This window comes from Rutilus rutilus (genome assembly GCF_951802725.1).
Source record: "Rutilus rutilus genome assembly, chromosome: 13".
NCBI lineage: Eukaryota > Metazoa > Chordata > Actinopteri > Cypriniformes > Leuciscidae > Rutilus > Rutilus rutilus.
The window spans coordinates 7899685-7922733 of NC_140218.1; the positions used below are offsets into that span (position 1 = coordinate 7899685).

Below are 23049 nucleotides of genomic sequence, written 5' to 3' on the forward strand. Positions count from 1 at the left end.
GCAGGCTAGCAAATAGTGTAGCAAAATTACCTCAGGTACCCAGCGCTAGTTTCGACAACATTGTATCGCTAACTTTAAACTGTTTAACTGCAGTGAAAAGGAGTTGTATATATAAATAAAAGTGTTGACTAGGCATTGTTTTTATTCCACTATTGACTTCGTCAGCTAAATTCACTGTTAGATTATTACACTAGACTAGCCAGATTCACTGTTTAGATGCGCTCGAAACGTAGCATGCTGAGGACATCTGCTGGTAAAAGACATGTAAATGCAACAAGAACAGCAAAAATATATTCAATGACATGTTGTACGCAACACTTGAAATAAAATGTAATGTATTATAACATCAGTCAATATCCTTAAAGCTATATCAATATCATTAAAGCAATATCAATAAATTTTTGTACTTTTTTCCCATTTTGTGTTCCAAATTTGTAACAACACAAACCAGTCAAATTGCTTTGTGATTGATATATATATATAGGCTATATATATATATATATATATATATATATATATATATATATATAATATGTGTGTGTGTGTGTGTGTGTGTATATTTATTTATAGAAGATAGTGCTTGGAAGAAGTGGATCAACATTCGAGCGTGCGTGCTTTGAATAAAAAGACCATTAGGCTATCGTGACGCTAATATAGTTATCGGTCTTGGTGTTAACGGGCTTTAATGGAGCTTGAACTTAAATTCTGGTTTAATTCCTCACACAAAACTGTATTGGTTTCAGGAGATGTTGAACATTGTGACAAGTCATATGCTCACATTTTATACTTTTGATGTAGGCTACTTATGGTACATTTTGTCAAACTAGCTTTTACATTTTGTAAAATGTTTCAATTTGTGTTTCATGGAAGAAAGTAAGTAAAATGTGTTTGGAAACACTTAAGAAAGAAAATCTTATTTGAGCTAATGCATTAATTAAATTACCTTAAGCATCTGAAATAGACTATTATTCAAAAGTTTGTGAAAAGAATACAGTGTGATCCCATTTTCTTCTCTAGTCACTGTATGTTTACAGTGTTTCTCTTTAAATGACAGAACACATTCAACTAAATTGATATGAGTGAATTCTTGCATTAATGGATTGCTGTATTATCAGAGGGGCGAGTAAATGATGCTGTGAAGCATTTATTTAAAGTGGCAAACTCCAAAATGCCAATTTCTATGTGTAATTTGCAGATAAGAGGAACATATTTGCGTTTAAGCTGTTGATCATACTCTAGTACTTGAGTCAATAACTAGGCGAGTATCACATTAACCATGCAGGTGGAAAAAAAGGAAAAAGCACTGTGGTGTTGTTTACACAGCTAGATTGCGGAGAGGACGGAAGAAAGGAACCCGCAGTGAACAGCAGCTCTCGTACAGCAGACAGGTGAGTGCATTTGAGTGTTAAAGAGTAATAGGGTACAGCGGGGTAAAAGGGTGTATTAACTTATGTGTGTTAAGTTGTGCCTTTAGCCCAGTGTCAGAGACAGGTATAGGCCTGCAGCCTGCTACATCAAACCGCTACCTTTGCATAGGTTAAGACAACAAAAACATAAATTATTATCACGACGGAATGGATAGCGAACCTAAAGAGTAACTTTTCCACTGGCAAAGCGTCATAAAACACGGTTTTGCGATCTTTCTAGAACATTCTGGAACCTTGCGTCCGTCATGGGCTGGATCAAATTACAGCAGTAGGCCTACAGTAGCCTAATGTATTAGCGAATTATAAACAATAAAAATAAAATAAAAATTACTTTTAGACCGATAAACAGGTCATTTAACATAAATAAATAACAAGTGAAAAAAATATATATATTTAAACTTACTTTTAACTTCCAAATTTTGTTAGAAAATCACCAAACAGGTAGGCTGTGACGTAGGCCTACGAGGGGAAGGGCCTTCTGCTGACACCTGTGGCGCGCAGTCATTTCGACTTGGCTGGTGAAGCAGTGGGCATCGCAACAACACAGTTTTACCATTATTGTCATTGCGTGGTAGGCTATAACGAAATTTGACATCTCTCATAGAAAATGTTACAACGATATCTCATTGCTGGTAAGGCTTGTGTTCATAATTATTTATTTTTTGTTGTGGAAAATAATTTCTCATACGCTATATGTTTTAAATGTAATAATTGTAGTAATAATTGTCTGAATTAAACGATTAAAGATAGACTGTGATAGAAAGAATGCTAAAAAGAACTGTGAAAGTTTGAATGTGCTTAGCAGCTAACAGGTTAGCTGTATGCTAAGACAAATTAGCATGCACGGTCTTAACCCGATTATGCTTAATAAATCGACAAAGCGTGGTCCTGTCAATGTGTTATCTTGTCCTCCTTTATCGGAGAAGGTCATAAGCGGTTTAAGCATAAATCGATCGAAACAGCAAATTTTCTTTTTTTAACCACACCGGCATGTAAAAACAGCACGTGTGTTCGGTCAGCTTTATTGCGCAATCGCACGTCGGATATGTGACAGGATGGAAAGCGTCGAAACTCTGAGGCTACGTCTACATTAATACGGATACATTTGAAAACGGCGTTTTCGTTTATAAACGCGCTCCGTCCACGCTAACGTTAGCGTTTTCGGACGTTTCAGTGTGGATGAGAAACTTTTGAAAAACACCTGAAAACGCTAAATTCACCTTACTGCGCATGCGTAAAACATCACTGATATGATTAATGAAAAAATAAATAATGAAGATATCGCGCAATTCTTTTGACAGCATAATTTTATTTAGTAAAATATCTCAGCATTCACTGATGCGGTCCAGGTCGCACGCAGTCTCCATTATATGTTTGGTCTAAAACGCTGAAACTGCTCTCATTGCCGCAAGACAACAAATGTGAGTAAATTCTGTCATCTTTGCAAGACTGTGTAATGAAGAGTGTGCAATGTAGAATATTTTTAGCAACAGTGTGAAAGTGAGTAGCACAGGCACAATACCATACGAATCTATTGGTACTATATGCGTCACATGACTACATTTACGTCATCGTTTTTAAATACCACCGGTTTCACAGTCCACACTACAACGTGAAAACGGCGTTTTCAAATGTATCCACTTTGGAGTTTTCATTAATAAAAACGCCCTGTCTGTGGACGGAAGGCCACATCGGAGAGAAAAATATACGTTTTAAAACGTAGGCTATTAGTGTGGAAACTTTCTGGACCCAAATTATAAAAAACGAGTTCTCTTGTGCTGCCGAAAGTCAATATCCCCACATCAGACTGCTTCAATATAGACCACTTGAGTGAATAAAAACTAGTGAGTGAATTCGGATACTGAGTGTGCTGGAAGGGCTGCATAATTGCATTAGTTTGTGCTTGCTTTTTAATAAAACTAATTTTAAACTTAGCAAACTGGCAGCTCCAGTAACAATGAAAATACTGATCTTTAACTCTGGCATATAAACCTTAATTATTAAATATTATTAAATTATTATAAATTATTAAACAATTAAATAATCAATTAAAAAAGGAAAATTTAGAGAGAATTTGCCAGAACGAGAACGTTTCTGAGCCAAATGAAGATAAAGATGTGTTCTGGTGACTGGCGTGTTTATTGAACCAATCAGATAAGAGTAAACCGAGAGTCAGAGCGAAGCTCATCTGATTGGCTACATGAAGAAGGTGGACCTGCCCTCCTCTTAGCGCTTGCAAAACTCAGTGAGTGAGAGAATCGTGCCAAAACTGGAAGCGCAGATAAAAGAAAGACGCAACTGTACAAATCGGGTTATTTCGGGAACTTTTTTACCCCATGCAGACAAAAAGCCATTTAGACATTTGCAACAGTTAATTTCTTTACACAAAGTTTGATTTCACACAATTAATCTGTTTTGCAGTTCCTGACTCTGTTGCTTTCAGTTGCAAATTGCTGTTCACAGGCCTGCCATACTTTTGGCCGTATTTGTGCGCTAAAAAACGTGCCAAAAGTGTAAGTGCGGAGTGTAGCTCATGATTTACTCACCCTGAAGCCGTCCTAGGTGTATGACATTCTTCTTTCAGACGAATACAATCGGAGTTATATTAAAAAATGTCCTGGCTCTTCCAAGCTTTATACTGTCAGTGAATGGCCGGTTTCTGTTCCGAAGTCCATAAAAGTCCATCCATCTATGATAAAAGTGCTCCACGCGGCTCCGGGGGGTTAATAAAGGTCTTCTGAACTTGACGCACAACGTAATGATGGCATTTCACGCCTCTTGTGGTTCAATCAAACAGGGCTGCGTTCCAGTCCACTTTTAGACACTCACTTGCGAACTTCCCTTAGCACTTCCCCTCGGGGGAGGGAAGTTTATATGGACAGACCCTCGTTCCCTTGATTTTGACAGAGGGAGCGAGTCTACTTCATATGTACACTTCAGGCACCTATATGTCCCACAATGCAGTACGATTGTGATGTCACCACATATCTCGTGTAATCACCACCACAACAGACAACTCTATGATATATTAATTATAATTTTTTATTTAAAACAACCCAAACACACCTATAAACATTTGGATGCTGCATTAAACAAATTCTTAAAGGAAAAAAATGTAAATAATAAATCAACTCTTTAGCTCAGGGTTTCTCAAACTTGGTTCTGAAGGGCTACTGTCCTGCACAGTTTAGCTCCAACCCTGATCAAACACACCTAGCTGTGAGTTTCTAGTGATCCTGAAGACATTGATTAGCTTGCTCAGGTGTGTTTGATCAGGGTTGGAGCTAAACTGCAGGCCAGTGGGCCTCCAGGACCGAGTTTGAGGAACCCTGCTTTAGCTGATTCCAAGTGATCAAGGGCTTAGGATGTTCCAATTAAGCCCATTGCAGTTTCCGCCAGTAGTGGGCACTCGTGCATCGTAAGCAATGACGTACATCTGAGTGAATGAGATGGAGGGAAGTTAGCGAGTGAAGGACATGACAATTTTGGACTGGAACCAGAGAATGTCTAATAGGAAGAGAATTGGCACTCTCTGTTTTTTTCCGGTTTCTGGACTGGCTGCAGTAACACGTCTCTGTCCATGCGGGGGCGCTCGCAAGCGAGTGCAGAATGAATGGAGGTCTATGGCGCTATACCCATCAAAATCCACTTTTCTCAGGATATAATTTTTTGTCTAGTAATTTGAATGTTGTATTCGAAAGGAGATGCAAAGAAATTACACATTGCTGGGTGTTAGATTTTTTAGAGTCACTTATTTGCTTTAAAAAGTCTTTTAAAGTGTCAATGACGTCATACACATCGTACGACCAGAGATACTGCTTTACGGCAATCCTTCAGTCACTCTGGTGCGTTCGCGCTCTGCACTTTCTTTTCTCTCGAGGCATCGACAACACAGCTGACACAGGTAAACACACAACACAGCTGACACAGGTAAACACACAACACAGCTGACACAGGTAAACACACAACACAGCTGACACAGGTAAACACACAACACAGCTGACACAGGTAAACACACAGCACAGCTGACAGGGAAATACACGTGCTAGACGAGTTTTTGTTTTATTTGTTTCTGGTCCTGCCTCGGATGCCACGATGCCATCAAGCGGTATCTCTGGTCGTAATCAGTCCTTCACTGACCAATCAGCGTTCATTAGCAGAATGCTAGCGTGTTATGGGCAACAACAACTCAACCTGTAAGAAATATACAGGTTTCGACCTATAACCCATGTTGAACTTGCAAAACCTACAATCAAATCTGAGATTTCTCAACGGCAATCGGGTGAAAGAGACAAATTTAGCAGTCTAGCTCCATAGACTCCCAGTCATTTTGCACTCATGGGCGATCACCCCCGGTGGAACTACAACCAAAATTCGGTACAATAGGATTTAATAGGGAGTGGGCAGGCTCTCCGTAGACCGGCTCTGCTGGAACGCAGCACAGGACTGGGCAACCGCATTTGTCATTACGTTGTTGTTGTTTCTGGCCGCCGGCATTTTTACAGTCAAAAACAGTAGATCTCCGAATGCAAATGAACTGACTCTGAATTTGTTTCTTGTATGAGGATCCTTTTTCAAATACAAGGTCAATATTGATATTCATTAACGACAAACCAACAATTTATCCGTGAATTTATATGGAACTAAGCTTTAGGAGCTTTCTATCTTCACTCTCCTCCCTGTTACGTTGCATTCGGAGATCACCTATTTTTGACTGACAAAATGCCGGCGGACGGAAACAACAACAGCTACAGTGAGTTGTTCAAAACCTTTCTTTTTAGTAAACTCTGTGTACACAAACAATGTTCTTAATGCTCGAGTTCATGTGTAGAGCCCCTGGTGATACTTCCAGCACAGTTTCATGTTGTGTTGAACCTTCTTAGTGTTTGAAAAATAGCGATTTTTGATGCTATCATAGTAGATCCCCAAGCACTCCCATTCACAAGGCATTTTTACCGAAAACGAAAATACAGTCAATCTTAAAAGTGCTGTTTCCATCCAAATTATGCTTTTAAACGAAAGTTTGCCTCGGGTAGATTCACAAAAAAGACCCTAGGTTGCATTTTGGCGAGAGTTACACTTGAATGGAAACAGAATCAGACAACATTTAGCGCTTTGAGCTTTCATAAGCAATGAGTTCCCGTACGGACTGAACAGACCAATGATCTGCTTAATATGAAACCCAATTGTTTGATTTTGCAATTGTTTGCAGTGCACTCTAAAAGTGTAATAAGATTTGTGTCAGCCGTTACAATTGCGACGCTGATGATAAAATGTGCAACCCATTTTAAATTCTATTGAGAATGTAGTAAAATGCTGTTGAGAAAGTCACACATGATCTAGAACAGCCACAAACTTAAAAGTTCATCCTGTTAAAAAAAAGTTAAAAATATCATCCTGCACCAACCTGAATTAGAAAGCTTTTTAAACTACTCATAACCACCTTTACTACAATTTAAATTTTGACTAACCTGTTATAGAATTTATCGTTGATAATCTATTAAGGGAATAGATTTTTCACTAAAGAAAGAAACAAAATTATCATTGGCCTAAGCATGGCAATGAGGAGCCATCAGTGATCTTACCTTTAATTATATCCTTATTATAACAAATACCAAAGTTAAACAATTACATGAACTATATTACTTTTTCATATGGCCAAGTACAAGTTAGCAAGAGCTTTAAAATCTGGACCTTCTTGAATTATTGACTAAACAATTGGTTTTCCCCATGTGTAAAATATGCTAATAATGACAGATATTAGGAAAAACATAACCTGACATGAAATTAACATTTTCAGGTGTTTCATGACACTTTAATACCGTGCATGCATGTCTGTTAGTTTACTTTGCAGATTTTGGGTGGTTTGGGTTTCAATCTGTGTTTGTTTACAGGGCTGCTGCTCTGCTTGACCTGTGCTGTGATGATGAGTGAGGGCAAAACCTACAGCAAGAAACTCATCAAAATGAATCAGCTGGGAAAAGATGATCAAGTGTTTGTGAAAAGAAGTGGTAAAAATGAGATGGTTGCACAGTACTTCTGCGACAATGGCAACTGCACAACTAGTGATTGCGAGAACTGCTTAAAAAATCAATCCGAATATTTGGTTCTGATCCTGCACGACATCAATCACTTGGATCGGTTTGATGCTTTCCGGAATAGTGAAAAAAAACCTATTCTACAGAATTTCACTCTTGATGAAGGTGAGAATTTTGAAAATCTGACTGATTTGATTGCAACCAAAAATGTACATTACAGATAGATTATAAGAGAGTCACGGTACCTGTCAATACTACCAGTTAAATTTCACAATTCTCAATAACAATTTTGATATAGCAAACCGCAATATGCCATTGAAACACACTCATTTAGAAAGTTACGTATTAATAGAAATATTAAGAAATTGAAACAATTACAAGTAAAAAGCTTCAGGTTTTATTAAGTAATTCAAATAAACAGTCTAATTAAGTAAACCATGGTAAAAATATTCAGGTATCCATAGTAAACATTCAGAAATGGGGAAAAAATGTTTTTAGAATAAACTTTAAGTACTGGTACTATTGACATCCTTAGCAATGTAAATAATGTTTTAATGAATAAATCTCTATACCTTTCCTGATAATGTTTTAATGAATAAATCTCTGTACCTTTCCTGTTTTCTTGGTTCAGATGTTTCCTCGACCTCTACAACAACTGCTGTGCCAGATGAAACCCACATCCGAAGCATCAAACCGAACGGTACTGTATGCTTAAACTCAGCAGCTGATCTTATATCACTGATATTGCTGATCATGATCATTTCACATGTCCACATGCACTGCAGCAGCTTGAGGCTGTCTACACTCTACAGTGAATTTTCCAAATACATTTGTTCTGTTATAGGACGTAATGCATATGCGTGAAGTATGTCAGAAATAGAAAAATTATAGTTGGTGGCTCATTGCATCACAGGGCACCACATCAAGTGTTTCAGCATTACTGTCTGTTTGCCTTTGGGGCTGTTTACACCTGGTCATTTCATGCGTTTTCTCAGATCGGATAACTATCTGATTTATCAAAACGATTCCATTTACACCTGGTCACATAAATGTGTTTTTGCGAAACGGATTTAAATCCGATCTTCAGTTCCCGCGCTATATGCAGATTTAATGGAGTGTACGTCACGAACGCAACAGATATGAGCTGCATTTTATTGATCATCAGCTAAAATTTCAAAATCAAAGTCCGCAATAAGATAGAGCGGTAACAGCCCTGGTAAGATCATTTCATTTCCTTACTTTTAATGATGATGATTGTGTGTTAAGCATCTGCGACTTACTTTCACTTTGATTTGCGATAGTTTGCACGTTGGTTTAATGAATAGATGCTCAGCTTCTCATCTGCGGTGATGCGTGTTCCAGCGCGTCGTCATATCTGGCTATAACATTACATATAGCCTATAACACGCTCTCACACGTTTATTTTTTAGCATTTTTGGGAGGAGTACAATTTACATATGTGGTTTCAACAACCAGATGCATTTACACTTGTCCAGTTTAATCTGGAATGCGTCTCAGACCACCTCCTGAAGTGGTTTGAGCGATCGGATTCAAATCCGTCTCGAATGCGTTTCGGAGGGCATTTACACCTGGTCTTTTCATGATCGGATAGCTATCCCATCTGAGAAAACGCATGAAGTGGCCAGGTGTAAACAGCCCCTTTGATGTGTTGTTCCACTCACATCTAATGCAAACACAATGTTACTGTTTACTTTCCTAAATGTGGAAGTGCTATTCATTATTGCTAGGAGTAATCTAGGTGGTACAGGAGGCCATAATAGGGTTAGAGGTCATTCATTTTCACTATGGCTTGTCAGTTATGACTGTCTGTCTTCAATAATGAGAACAACATTTGAAGAAAGATGAAAAACAGTTTTTTTAATTCCTTTAATGGTTTTTGTTCCTGTTGTATCTTACAGAGGCCCTCCGCACTTCCGAAAAACCTGAAGCACACTCTGGAGAAGCACTAAATGAAGCTAAAGTGGCTATTGAAATTATAGGAGGAATTATAGGAGGAATTATAGGAGCTGCAATTGTAATTGCACTTGCATTTGCTCTCCGAAGGGTAAGTATTACAGCAGGAACATGGTTTGCTTTGCTCATTTAAAGCTTTGTTTAGGACAGACTGATCTCATGAAATGGCGTATGTATGACACGCCAGTTCGTATTTCCATTTTTGGCATGCTATCAACACGCATAATAGCTTTTCAGCGTGTTTATCAACGCCGTTGACTTAACGTTACATTACTCTCTATATAAATATATATGACTTACCCCAACCCCGTCCCTAAACCTACCCGTCACTGGGGTTAATACCATTTATGAGTCTTCCCCTACCATCCTAGTAAAAAAATATCGCTCCCCAGATGTAGATTTACATTTTGCTTCGTTTCGCTCGGACATTTAACGGCGTAGACATACACGCGGAATCACTCGGACATTTAACGGCGTAGACATACACGCGGAAGATGACGGCGTGGACATACACGCGGATAGCTCAAAATGCGTATAGATAACACGCCACTTGACTTGAAAGTGGCGTGTATGTTTACGCAAAGTCATGATGTCATGTTGGTTTAGGAAGACAACAAATTAGAGGATAATTTATAAGTGTCCTAAACATTTTTTACAAAACATTTTGTCCATGGTTCATTGTGTAACAACATTGTTAGTTGCGGCTTGCATTATGATTGTATTTATTTATTTATTTGTTTGTTTTTTGTTTGTTTTTACTGGCTTGGCATATTTTGTGGCTTTCAGTTCATGTGTTTTAGCTTTGAGATCATTTTATTCTATATATCTATATATCATATGACTTCAGATGACTTAATGAGCTGCTTTCAGAGTTCACTGGTGTTCAAATGTTTTACTGTTGAATATAGTATGAATTATATACACTTGAACTGTCACACTTGCTGTTCTTTTTGAAGAGCTTATATTTGTAACAATAATTAAATACATTTTAATATTGATTGATTTGCAGATGTTTCACAACCGAGAGCTAAACCAGCAGGTGCAAAATCCCAGAGAGATGGACCGTATCTTGCCAAACCCAAGTATGTTTCATTAAGTAGTTGTGAATTACAAATCTGGGGCACATAAACAGGTTGTAATTACTGTTGGCTTTAAGCCATAAGCCAAGCTCAGCAACTGCCACACTTGTGATCAGTTTTACACCTGTTGCACCATCTAAAACTGACTAGACTCAGTGATGGCCAGTATAGAGGATGCACATCCACTCAATCTACCGCAGTGATAGACGTTATCTCCTTTTATTAAGTTATTTCCTGTTTATTAAAAGTGTGAGTGACTTGCATTCATCTTCATACAGTAGCAAGTATCAGATCAGTGGACGGATGAGACCTCAACTATTGTATTAAAATGGCACGAGAAATAAAATTTGTGGTATAGATACGCACTTTCATGAGATCGTGTTGTATGTTCCCACGAGTCCTGAGATCTCTCTCACACACAATAACTGAAGCATATGCGCGGACTGCAATGATGGCCCTTTTCGTCGTCCTCCTTCTCAAAATCATGGTTATGCGTTCGTCCATCGGTGCAAGAATTCCCTTTAAGCATGCTCGATGTTTCAGATAGTATGTCAAGTGTAAACGCATGAATCGGATATGGGTCACAATTGAAAGAACGTGTAAACGGATGGTAAAAAAAAATTGGATATAGGCAACAAATCAGAATTGGGCATCAAGACCTGCAGTGTAAATGAGGCCTAAGCCTATAGTGCGGACTTTAAGTAAGTTCCAATTTAAAGGTGCAGTCTGTAAGAATATTCAACCGAGACTAGTGGTCGAAATAGGTAGATTCAAAATATCGGAGCCTGTCGTTTCTCCCGCCTCCTGCTCCTCAGACTCGATGTCACATGGGTTGGCAGTTTGAGCAGACGCAACAGGAACGAGCGCAATGGACAATGATACTGCACGTCGCCAGTTTGCCATTTTTCACAGACCAAAACAAAAACAAACATTCCAGCCTGGAAACGCACATTTCAAAGTAAAATAACTGGCTGTAGAAGTGTTTTTCAGAGTGTTTTTATGCTTTAGTAGAGTGAAAAAGTTACATGCAGCACCTTTTAAGTAAGAACTTACGAATGGCTGGTCCAACCTTACCCAGGAGTATATTGCATGACATTTTCATATCAATGAGGACTTTTTACTCCCTTAGGACAACACTAATAATCCACAGCTCTACTTACAAGATCCTCACAAATTGTTGAATTCAATAATTACACATTTTGTTTGATAATTTATAATTTTTCTCATTACAGATGAAGTATGAGAAAAAGAAGAACAAATCTCTTCTTATCTCCACTAACCGATGAAGAAGCCATCTACAAGCTACAAGCCATTTCTCCCATCAAGTCCATCGCATCAAGTTCAAGGCATTGACGCTTGCTTACAGATCTATCACAGGCTCAGCTCCCTCCTACTTTCACTCACTCCTACAAGTCTACATCACTACCAGAAGCCTACGATCGGTCAACGAGCGACGTCTCGTGGTTACATCACAGAGAGCCACAAAATCACTTTCCAGAACATTCTCATTCACGGTTCCATGCTGGTGGAATGCTCTCCCCACCCTCATCCGGAAAGCAGAATCCCTGACAACATTCAAAAGACAGCTGAAAACCCATCTCTTCCATGAGCACTTAAAAAAACCCTTATCGGACTTATGCTACTCTGAACAATGCCTGAACTTTGTATTTTGAGCAGTTCTTGCGTTGTTTTTGCCTCTTCAAGATGACTCGTTTAACCTAGCCCTAAATTGTAAGTCTCTTTGGATAAAAGCGTCTGCTAAATGACTAAATGGACATGTAAATGCAAATGTACTGGGGACCATGAAGTACCGAACAACACTGTCCTTTGGTGCAATACAGTCATGTGCAATAGTTTATAAATTCACAGGTTGACATGATTCGTGTATTTTAACCTAAAGCATTTATTTCTATTTATTCTTTTTATTATGTGGAATAACATGTCTTAAATATGAAGCTACATTTTGTCTATTCTTATTGTTTCTTATGAAGGATGCAAGTTACAGCACACTGAAAAAAAGCTCTGTCCTCCATTTTGGAGCTAGTATATTGAAGATCCCAAATAAAGGGTACTAATTGTTTTACGCACTTTAACTGATCAACCTAATTGTGTGCACACGTTATGGATCTATAGTGGATGATTGTCAAAGAGTACATGCATAAACATATATTTATACTTTATAAAAGAGCATGTGGGGCCTACCAGGTTAGGGTTGTTGTCTTGCCAAGTTCAATACTGTGTGTGTATGTTGTAAATGTTGGCAATGTATTTTTCCTTAATAGTATTTTTGCACATTTTGTAAACAGATTTAAATGTCAAAATATATTTTTAGGAAATGTAAAAAGTATTTGCATTAAGTTACATTTTCATTAAAGCAGAAATGTGTTGTTGCCTTTTTATTGCTTTTGTATTCAACACCTGTTGAACGTGTGCTGGTCAGATGAAGTCAACTAAGGTTATTCAATAAACTTATGCTTTTTTTGTTTCCTCATTCCCCAAAACAACACTACTCGGTTCGAACTTCGAAGACGTGGCCTTTGAATTTAGGCTTTTATTCCCATATAAACTGTGTCCCAATTCAATCTGTTCATCATATAAAACGATCGAGTCTCTTCAGAAAATTTGGACTAAACTGCTCAATTCATATGGATTCATTTCACAATCTTTTTATGAAATTTTTGAAGCGTTAAAATTGGTAGTTGTGTTGCTGATAATGAATGGACAGAAAGCTCTCAGATTTCATCGTTTAAAAACGAACGACATGAGGGTGAGAAATGAATTACAGAATTTTCATTTTTGGGTGAACTATCCCTTTCAACAAATGAATGGCACAAGTAAACAAAAATGTATTTAATACAGTTTAGATTAAATTAACTTAACTCTCAAATTATGGTATTATAACATCTAGTACATGCAGACAAACAACATGAAAGGTTTGATCTGGGTTACATAGACAGGTTTTATAAAATGCAACAAACAACAATTCTAGAGAAAGACCTGTTAGCTCCACCCATTATCTGATAAAGTGATTAACAAGTTGATTTAATATAAACTTTGTGCAAATAGGAAAGTAAAAGCAGTGTCTCTTAAAGTTTGTATATAATGCAACATAATTAATATGGTTTAGCATTTCAGAACTCCTGGAAAACAAACAAATGTAAAATGTTTCTTAAAATTTAAAAGGAAATGCCAGAGAAACATCTTGTTATACAGTGTGTTGTGCAACAATCTAATAATTGTGATTTCATATTAATTGTTACTCTTTATAGGCCGGCAGTCAATAACATTATCAATGATTATCAATTGCCAATTCCTTCTGGCAAACTCACTTTAATGTCAAAGTGCATTTTGTGACATTTCATGAAAGTATCATCATCACAAAGAGGAATCTCCTTTGAGATTAACAGGTCCTCACATGATCAACCAGAAAGTAAACCGTGGCGATTCCCACCAGACCAGACAGAACCAGTCGAACCAGAGCCTCGGTGCCGCCACAACGCTCTGCACAATCTGAAACAGAAGAGACGTACTGAGAAACATCTGTTATTACATCATGTCTTTGTATAGACAGAAGCTGCACAGAGGTTATTGTGGCAGGAAGCTTCTTGTGGGCATGTTTTATACCTTTGTTTGGAGGGTAAAGCTCTCTTGTCTGGTTGGTGCTGGTCGTGTTGCTCGTCGGTGATGAACCTGTTGACAGTTTTTATTTAGTCTTAAATTTATGGGCTCAAATCTAATAGTCTTATCTGTCTTTTTGTCCATTGGTTTGTCAGACTACAAAACACAAAAGTAGGTCTCACCCGGCTCTGAATCATTCACTGTCCTGGGTCCCATATTGTTTAGTGTTTATATGCTTCCTTTGGGGCAAATAATTAGGAAATATGGTTTGGGGTATCACTTTTATGCTGATGATACTCAAAAATGTACATCAGCTCCAAATCTGCTCCTACTGTCACCTCTAAAATTAAACTCTCTCGGAGTGTGTGCAGGAAATAAAAACGTGGATGCACCATCATTTTTTAAAATTGAATTCTTCCAAGACAGATTCTTCTCATTGGCACACCGGCGGCTACTCACAAAGGGAGATATTTTTATTTGATTATGGATGATAGTGTTTTATTTCCATCTTCTTATGCTCGTAAACTTGGTGTGATTTTTGACGCTCACCTAACACTAGACTCACATATTAAAGGAACACTATGTAGCTTTTCAACCTTCATAATATATTTCCAAGACCCTTGTGATGGTACATCGACTTACAATAGGTTGAATGACACGTCTGCCATAGCCTGACGGGGTCTGTATCGCTTTTACTGGCACTATGTAACTTCGGGGTTCGGGTAGTAACCCGAGCACAAAAAGAACTACAAAATTCGACTGCTTTACGGCAGTGGTTCTCAATTCCAGTCCTCGGGACCCGCTGCTCTGCACATTTTGTATGTCTCCCTTATTTAACACACCTGAACCAGATCGTCAGCTCATTAGGAGAGACTCCATGAACTGAACTGAGTGTGTCAGATAAGAGAGACATACAAAATGTGCAGAGCAAGGGGTCCCGAGGACTGGAATTGAAAACCACTGCTTTACGGCATACGTCACTTCCCCCACCACTTCCTCAAATTTGGACGCTAGCGTTTATATACTGTCTATGGACGTGAGAGGCCAACCAGCGTTTGTTTTCGGCTTTCGTGCGTATGTTTTTGTCATGGGGGCTGTTTACACCTGGCCACTTCATGCGTTTTCTCAGAAAAGACCAGCAGGTGTAAATGCCCTCCGAAACGCATTCAAGACGGATTTGAATCTGATCGCTCAAACCACTTCAGGAGGAGGTCTGAGACGCATTCCAGACGAAACTGAACAAGTGTAAATGCATCTGGTTGTTGAAACCACATGTAAATTGTACTCCTCCCAAAAATGCAAAAAAATATATAATCATAAAACGTGTGAGAGCGTGTTATAGGCTATATGTTATTGCCAGATATGACAACGCGCTGGAACACGCATCACCGCAGATGAGAAGCTGAGCATCTATTCATCAAGCCAACGTGCAAACTATCGCAAATCAAAGTGAAAGTCAGTCGCAGACGCTTAACACACAATCATCATCATCATTAAAAGTAAAGAAACTAAATGATCTTCCCAGGGCTGTTACCGCTCTATCTTATTGCGGTCTTTGATTTTGAAATTTTAGCTGATGATCAATAAAATGCAGCTCATATCTGTTGCTTTCGGTGACGTGCACTCTCATTAAATATGCATAGCGCGAGAATTGAAGATCGGATTTAAATCCGTTTCGCAAAAACACATTTATGTGACCAGGTGTAAATGGAATCGTTTTGATCGTTTGATCGTATTTACGACAGTGCAAGTATTCCACAGCGACTCTAGGGGTCGCTGTTTGACAAAAACACAATTTCTCCACAGTGTGCATTTAAGAGTATTACAAAATCTGCATTCCATCATCTCAGAAACATTGCAAGAATTAGGCCCTATCTTACTCTACCTGACGCTGAAAGGCTTATTCATGCATTTGTTACTTCCAGGATTGATTATTGTAATGCACTTTTTGTTGGTTTACCTGCTAAATCTATAAAACGGCTGCAGAACATCCAGAATTCAGCAGCTCGTGTGCTTACACACACTTCACACATCAGCACATTACAGGCGTGCTTTGTATTTTGCATTGGCTTCCTGTTCAGTCACGTATTGCTCTCACAGACATACAAAGCTATGCACGAGATTTCCCCTTCTTAAATCAGTGACTTTCCGTTCCCTTCAGTCTAGTGCTTCACTTGCTCTTCAGCAGCCTCCCTGTAGATTAAACTCTATGGAGGAGAGAGCTTTCTCTGTTGCTGAACACAGGTTATGGAATACACTTCCTCTTATTGTTAGAGATGCTCCCACATTAGCCAGTTGCAAGAAATTGTTAAAAACTTAAAAAAATTGCTTATATAGACTGTCATGATTCGTATTTTACTGTGTTGTACTGTAATGATTATTTTTGTATTACTCTTGTGCATCTGTATTTTATTTGCTTTTACTGTCTGTAGCGCTCTGGGTTTAGAAAAGTGCATTATAAATAAAATGTATTATTATTATTATTATTAGCGAAGTATAAGACAGACTAGAAGGACTGTAGGTTGTTGCACAGTAACTGATGAGACGGGTGATTTAGGACGAGATGAAACATGTGAAACTCGAAAAATTCGAATATCGTGCAAAAGTTCATGTAATTCAAATTCAGTAATTCAAATTAAAAGGTGAAAATAATTTATGTAGTGTATAATTATATACATATGCATGATCATACTTTTCAGAAGGCCAACATTTCTGTATTTAAAATCCTTTTTTTTTTTTTTTTTTACTGATTTCATGTAATATTCTAATTTTCTGAGATTTTGAATTTGGGGTTTTCATAAGCTGTAAGCCATAATCATCAAAATTATAAATTTTGCACGATATTAAAATTTTTCGAGTTTCACCTGTATTTATATTGTTTTTTTGTACAAGTATTGTTTTTTTTACAAATAAAACTTACCATATACAGTAACGTAGAACTTCTGCTCTGAGATCTGTTTGTTAATAACAATGAATGCTTCAAAGGGTCCAGTTTCATTGGTCCTGATGTTTGAGATGGCCAGAACTCCAGTCGTTTGGTCAATCTGCACTCTGCCAGCGAATCTCTCATCATAATGTGTGTAAGTTTTCCCTTGATGTATCTGTGCGACACGAGTACTTAGATTGCCACTTTCATAAGACCAGAGTATTTGAAAGTCTTCCGTCATATCAACTCCTGGATCTAGACGCAGGACTTCTCCCTCCTTCACTTGAACTGTTTTAAAAACATCAGCCTGTCCACACACTGGAACAACATGAAAACAGGTAAAAAAAAACTATTGTCATCCAAACTATGTTGCTTAGCAGTACATTATGCAGAAACCACAATGGAAATACTTGTTGAGGCAGGATGTGGCTATCTATCTATCTATCTATCTATCTATCTATCTATCTATCTATCTATCTATCTATCTATCTATCTCTCTATCTCTCTCTCTATCTGTCTGTCTGTCTGTCTATCTATCTGTCTATCTATCTATTAGGGCTGCACGATATTAAAGAAAAAGGCGATATGCGATAACTCATTCAATAATATGATATTCGATACGATGTTTTAGCACAATGTTTTGTCACACACAAAACTTAAATGATTTTTAAAATATATTATATAACCTACAAACGTGTTTCACATTCTTTTTGTGACAAGAAAACAGCAGTGTTTTACTGCAGCATAAGAAGAGTTATTTTAACATCAGTGTAAACCAGGAAGGCCTATATTCGGATTATTTAACAACAGAAACTAAATAATCAAAATGTAAAAATAAAACACTGCTTAGTTTTCAATGTATGAATTAAATATATACTGATTCTTATTAAAGCTACAAAAGTTATTCAGCCAAGAGCAGTGAGTGATTTTCACTTCGTCCCCAGTTATTGCAAGCTGTTGCGATATGCATATCACGATATATACATTTGCGATATTCGATAAATTTCGATGTATTCTGCAGCCCTACTATCTATCTATCTATCTATCTATCTATCTATCTATCTATCTATCTATCTATCTAAAATGACTAAAAATAGTTCATGGTGTGCAATGTAAAGGTTTTGTGTAACTGATAAAAATAAACAAGTTTCGTGTTTAATGTTTTTGTAGCACAGCAGTTAACAATAATTTTCAGAGATTTTGCAAACAATTTTGTTAGACCAATTTATTGCAATGTTTGAAAATCCTTAATTGTATTTGTACAACTTGTGTCATCAGTTTGCCCTGTTGAGCATCTCAGCAAGTTACACAGTCGTGACCACAACCACTAAAAGAATAGAAACAATATAAGATTTTAAATATCTTACCATCCACACTGATGAAAAACACGATGAAAACCCACATTTTGAACAGGCATTAGATATTAATATAAGTGATGTTATTAATCTTGATAATGCACCTGGAGCTCGAGCTCGTCTGATGAACATTCAGAGGATTGTAACTCTCACTTTCATCAGGAAGTGCCACAGGTGGAGATCATGGTGGAGATGAATCTGCTGAATCCACTAGATGGCACCAAAACCTCTCAACAATTAATCACAGCTTTTCTATTTCTGACTTATCAGTGATTAAAACTCAATTTCATAATATAACATTCACTTTTTATTTATGCCATGTAAACTTAACTTAATGTTAAGTTTATTAGAATTAAACAATGTTAATACCACCTCTCCGATAATATATTGATATTTATCTTTGGTTATATTGAGCTTTTACGAGTTTCAAAACCTGCAAAAATGTAAAATAAATTAATGAATATACATACTGTATTTTCCTCACTGTATACTGTAGGCTATAGATGGATAGATAATTGTTACTATAAGAAAAAATAAAGAAGCACTCACCGCGAGTTCCCCCACAGGTTATGCCGAGTTCACACTGATTTTAGCCCCGGTTTTCACTCGCAGACAAACTGCTTGAAATCAGAGGCAGAGTTGCTATTCTAAATCATAAATCAGATGTACAATAAGAAGATGGCCGCGCCGGGTGTGGCAGGGATAGCTGGAGCACTTTGTTTATGCACTGCTTACAAACACCTTTTTTTACACAGAAACTAGTCATATTCTGAATGAATCTTATAGTTCTAACAGCATAATTAAACCTATATCAGTGGACTTTGTAATAATCAAAGTCACCAAACATCTTGGACTTGGAAAGCACGTCCTGGTTGCTACTTTCATTCATCCACATCTGTATAGCGAAAAGAGAAAGCATACTAAATCGGCACTTAAGCCGCAACAGAGCCTCGCACTAATAATCACCATCTGCCTTTTGCTGTCCGGGGACATCCATCAATGCCCCGGTCCGACAAATGGTCCAACATCAGATAGTCACCATATCATCACATCTAACTACTGCAGGAGCATCCCAAGAAACTTACAGGTACGCACTTATATTACAAGCGACACGTTTGAGCTAAGCACTCACCTCGGTTCTTCTGTTTCTCCGGCGAGCGGGGAGGGATCGGTGTTTCGTGTTTGGAGCGGATGTGGTCGCCGGTTGGGCGGATCCGTCGGGGGTTGGCGGCGGCGGCGGGTCTACCGACTTCTCTGTGCTGCCCCTTCCGCCGCATGGGATGCCCCCATCGGTTGGGTGTTTGGACGGGGGCGCCTTCCGGGATGGCCGGGGAGCGCCGTTTCACTGGAGTCCATCGGGCTCATTGAGCTGTGCCGCGGGGGCCTTGGTGGGGTCGACGCGGAGGAGTGTTGTCGGCAGTCCACAAGCTGATACGGATCTTACCGGAGCGGCCGGCCCGCTGGCCTCCGTCAGCGGCTGTCAGACCCTTTCTACATCGGCAAGTAAAGTTCGAGCCCCATCTTCTCTTTCTTTTGGGTTTGGGAGCCGTGCAACGGGTGACAGCGCAGAAATTGTGGAGCTAACTGCGAATAACGTCAACAATAGAAACCGGAAACTGCCAAATCCAGCGATAATTAAACACCGGAAACTTAGGTTATTTCAGACAGTTAATAACTCCAAATTAATTTGGGATTCAAGATCTAAACCGAAAGGCATTCTATGTGCACATTTAAATATACGAAGTATTAATTTAAAAAGTGATCAAGTTCGCCACCTACTTACTGATTCTAATATTGATTTCTTATGCCTTTCTGAGACATGGCTTAAGGAAACTTCACCCTCTACTACAATAATATCTATAGACAAGTTTCCTGAGTGAAATAGGCGGGCCGCCATTAGCCTTTCACTCTGCCAACGACTTCCGGTTGTGTCTGCCAATTACTTCCGGTTAGCGAGTTAGCGTCTTTTACTGTCTTTGATTAGCGTGCAGAAAAAGTAAACTATGGATGGTGTTACACGCCGACACAGCTCCGGGACATATTGTGCTGTTCGCGGTTGCAACAACTCGTGGCGATTGCTGAATGTTTGGTCGGAAGGAGAATGTTTCGACCATCAACCATCTACAAGGCGCCAATGTGGATGTGCTCCCCCGTATGCGTTGTATGAGAAACCAAAAACAGATGTTGAATCTCGGAAGTGGCTAGCGGCTTTGAAGTTGAAGAATCCGCCCAAAAGACTTTTTGTTTGTTCTTAACACTTCATTGATAAAAAGCCCACAGTGGAAAACCCTTTCCCGGAACTTTGGTTGGGATACGAGCGACCTCCCCAGCAAAAGAGACGTAAACTCGACAGAAACACAAGTGACACGCAATCGGATGGTAAGTGTATCTTGATATTTTTCTGGTTAGCTAAAGTTTGCAGCATAAGTTTGACTGTTGATATATGTGTCTCTGTCCTGTGTTAGTAGGTTATATACATTTATAGTTTATGCTGTTTGTCTTTTAGAAGTGTGCATCGAGCCGAAGTTTAAAGATGCTGCAACACAATGGGAGGACCTGACAAAAACTGACCACAGCTACGCGGCCAAGTTGGACCAAGTGAACAAATCGACGCAGACTGGGGGTCAGACTGTGGCTGATGATATGCTCCTGGATGATGATACCTCGCTGCTGTACACAGGACTGCGTCTGGTATATATTTTTACTTTGGTGAAAACGATGTTGCCATTTAGTAAACCATCATGTAGTATTCCTGTTGTTGACCAAATACTGATGACCCTCATGAAACTGAAACTGAACCTTGTGTTAGGGGATGTGGCAAAGCGCTTTAAAGTGTCTAAAGGTGAAGTAAGTAAGGTGATTGCTCACTGGATTGATACATTGGGTGAGCAGCTTGAACCCATGGTTGCCTGGCTGCCAAGAAGTGTTATTCGTGCTAACATGCCACCATCCTTTAAAAAGAACCACCCACAGACCACTTGCATCATCGATTGTGCTGAAACGGCTATTCAGAGAGCTACAAACCTTAACTGTAGGAGTGCCACTTTCAGTCATTACAAGGGAACCAATACTGCCAAATATCTTGTTGCTGTGTCACCTCATGGGCTGATAATGTTTATATCAGAGGCCTATGCTGGTAAAAGCAGTGATAAGTTCATCACTATAAACAGTGGGTTTCTGGAGGCCCTAAGGCCTGGTGATGAGGTAATGGCTGACAGGGGTTTCACGATTCGAGATGTACTACATGAAAGGAAGGTGAAATTGAATATTCCTGCCTTTACCCACAAGCGTGGTCAATTGACCAATGAGGAGGTAACGCGCACTAGACGAGTGGCCAATGTCCGTATACATGTAGAGAGGGCAATCCGAAGACTTAAAGTCTTCAAAATTCTGTCCCAAACTGTCCCCATCTCCATGACCCCGAGGTTGGACAAGATTCTTACCATATGTGCTGCTTTAGCAAACATGAGGTCCAGACTCATCCGACTGCCACATGAGGTGTAAGTCCCTATGAAAAGTCACCTGCAGTTGTTTTTTTTTTTTTTTTTATTGTACATATTCCTTTTATTTTATATATGTATATATATAAATAATTTCAGCTAGAAAAACCTGTGTAAATGTATTGTTATTGTTCCCTTTCTGGTGTTGTGATTATTAAGACAAAACAGAGTTTTAACTAAGAAAAACTTGTGTGAGTGCTATTCTTTTTCTTGTATTGTAAATATTGACACATGACAATAAACAATTTGATTTTTGAGAAGAAATTAATTCATTTTTATTGATCCTATTCCATAACAAAGGGACAATTTCATTAACTCCTTAATGGCTGAATTTTTTTATAATTAAATAAAAACAAAGTAAATACAGGAAAAAATCTCAAAATATTACAAAAAGAAAAAGACTGGAATAAAATAAAATATTAAATAAATAAAATTAATAAATAAAGAAATAAGTGACTGATATTAAAAATAAAAGTAAAAGAAAATAAATAAAATAAATCAGTTTGATAAAAATAAATAAAAGCTAGAAAGGATTTGACACAAATTTGTGACAACAGGGGACAAGGGGTTAAAAAAGGAATGACTAATCACCCCAGTACACATAAGCAGGTCATGCTGATTTGACAACATCCATGTATCTGGAGCACAACTCCAGCCTTCCATCATCGAAGTCATCGACAACTTTTGGCAACATGTGGGTGAAATAGAAGGAGTGTAGCCTTGAGATATGTCCCTCAACAAAGGTTTGGTCGTAGAGCACGTTGAGCTGCAGACATTCAGTGGTACACCAAATCACCAACAAGGCTTGCCGTAGTCCTGTGCAGTGCATGCCCAGTTGCACCTGCATGTAATATCCCTTTGGCCCATTGAAGGACAGATGGAAGTCCCCTGTGGGCATGCGTTTGATCTCACTGCTTTTAGCAGCAAGTGCTTCAGTAAGGGACTGGTTTTTGACTAAGACAGGGCACTTGATCTCCAGTAGTGTGTCTCTGTTCATGACACCATCCGGACTCGCAGCAAGCCATGGCTCACTCGGGCAAACCACCAAACCTTTCACATCAATGTCATGACCTTGGTCTTGCAGGTATTGCCTGGCGTGCTCTTCACCCTCTGCTCCTTGCCGGGTTGCCGC

General features: G+C 38.6%; 2 protein-coding genes across 6 annotated transcripts in view; one reads left to right on the plus strand and one right to left on the minus strand.

Moving 5' to 3' along the window:
* Window positions 1–1280: 1280 nt before the first annotated feature.
* Window positions 1281–13015, plus strand: LOC311302679 (uncharacterized protein). Of its 2 annotated transcripts, none has more exons than XM_084428693.1 (6): window positions 1281–1388; window positions 7322–7630; window positions 8097–8165; window positions 9385–9530; window positions 10449–10521; window positions 11751–13015. In XM_084428693.1, the coding sequence occupies exons 2-6, from the start codon at window positions 7351–7353 to the stop codon at window positions 11759–11761; spliced, it is 579 nt and encodes a 192-aa protein (XP_084284819.1). In that variant the 5' UTR covers window positions 1281–1388; window positions 7322–7350; the 3' UTR covers window positions 11762–13015. The 2 variants fall into 2 exon arrangements, with proteins under 2 accessions (XP_084284819.1, XP_084284818.1); XM_084428692.1 differs by lacking the exon at window positions 1281–1388 and adding an exon at window positions 1950–2059.
* A 310-nt stretch (window positions 13016–13325) lies between these two features.
* Window positions 13326–23049, minus strand: part of LOC311302680 (uncharacterized protein) — a 300249-nt gene continuing 290525 nt past the window's right edge. The window contains exons 1-5 of one of the 4 annotated variants that reach the window (XM_084428696.1): window positions 18967–19064; window positions 18522–18627; window positions 17057–17380; window positions 14143–14208; window positions 13326–14028 (exon numbers count right to left, since the gene is read on the minus strand). In XM_084428696.1, coding sequence (XP_084284822.1) covers window positions 13919–14028; window positions 14143–14208; window positions 17057–17380; window positions 18522–18549 — 528 coding nt within the window. In that variant the 5' untranslated portion in view covers window positions 18550–18627; window positions 18967–19064 and the 3' untranslated portion in view covers window positions 13326–13918. Of the gene's footprint in view, window positions 14029–14142; window positions 14209–14318; window positions 14376–17056; window positions 17381–18429; window positions 18628–18966; window positions 19065–23049 lie in introns of those variants that run through there. The other 3 variants (XR_014629643.1, XM_084428695.1, XM_084428694.1) reach the window with 3 other exon arrangements.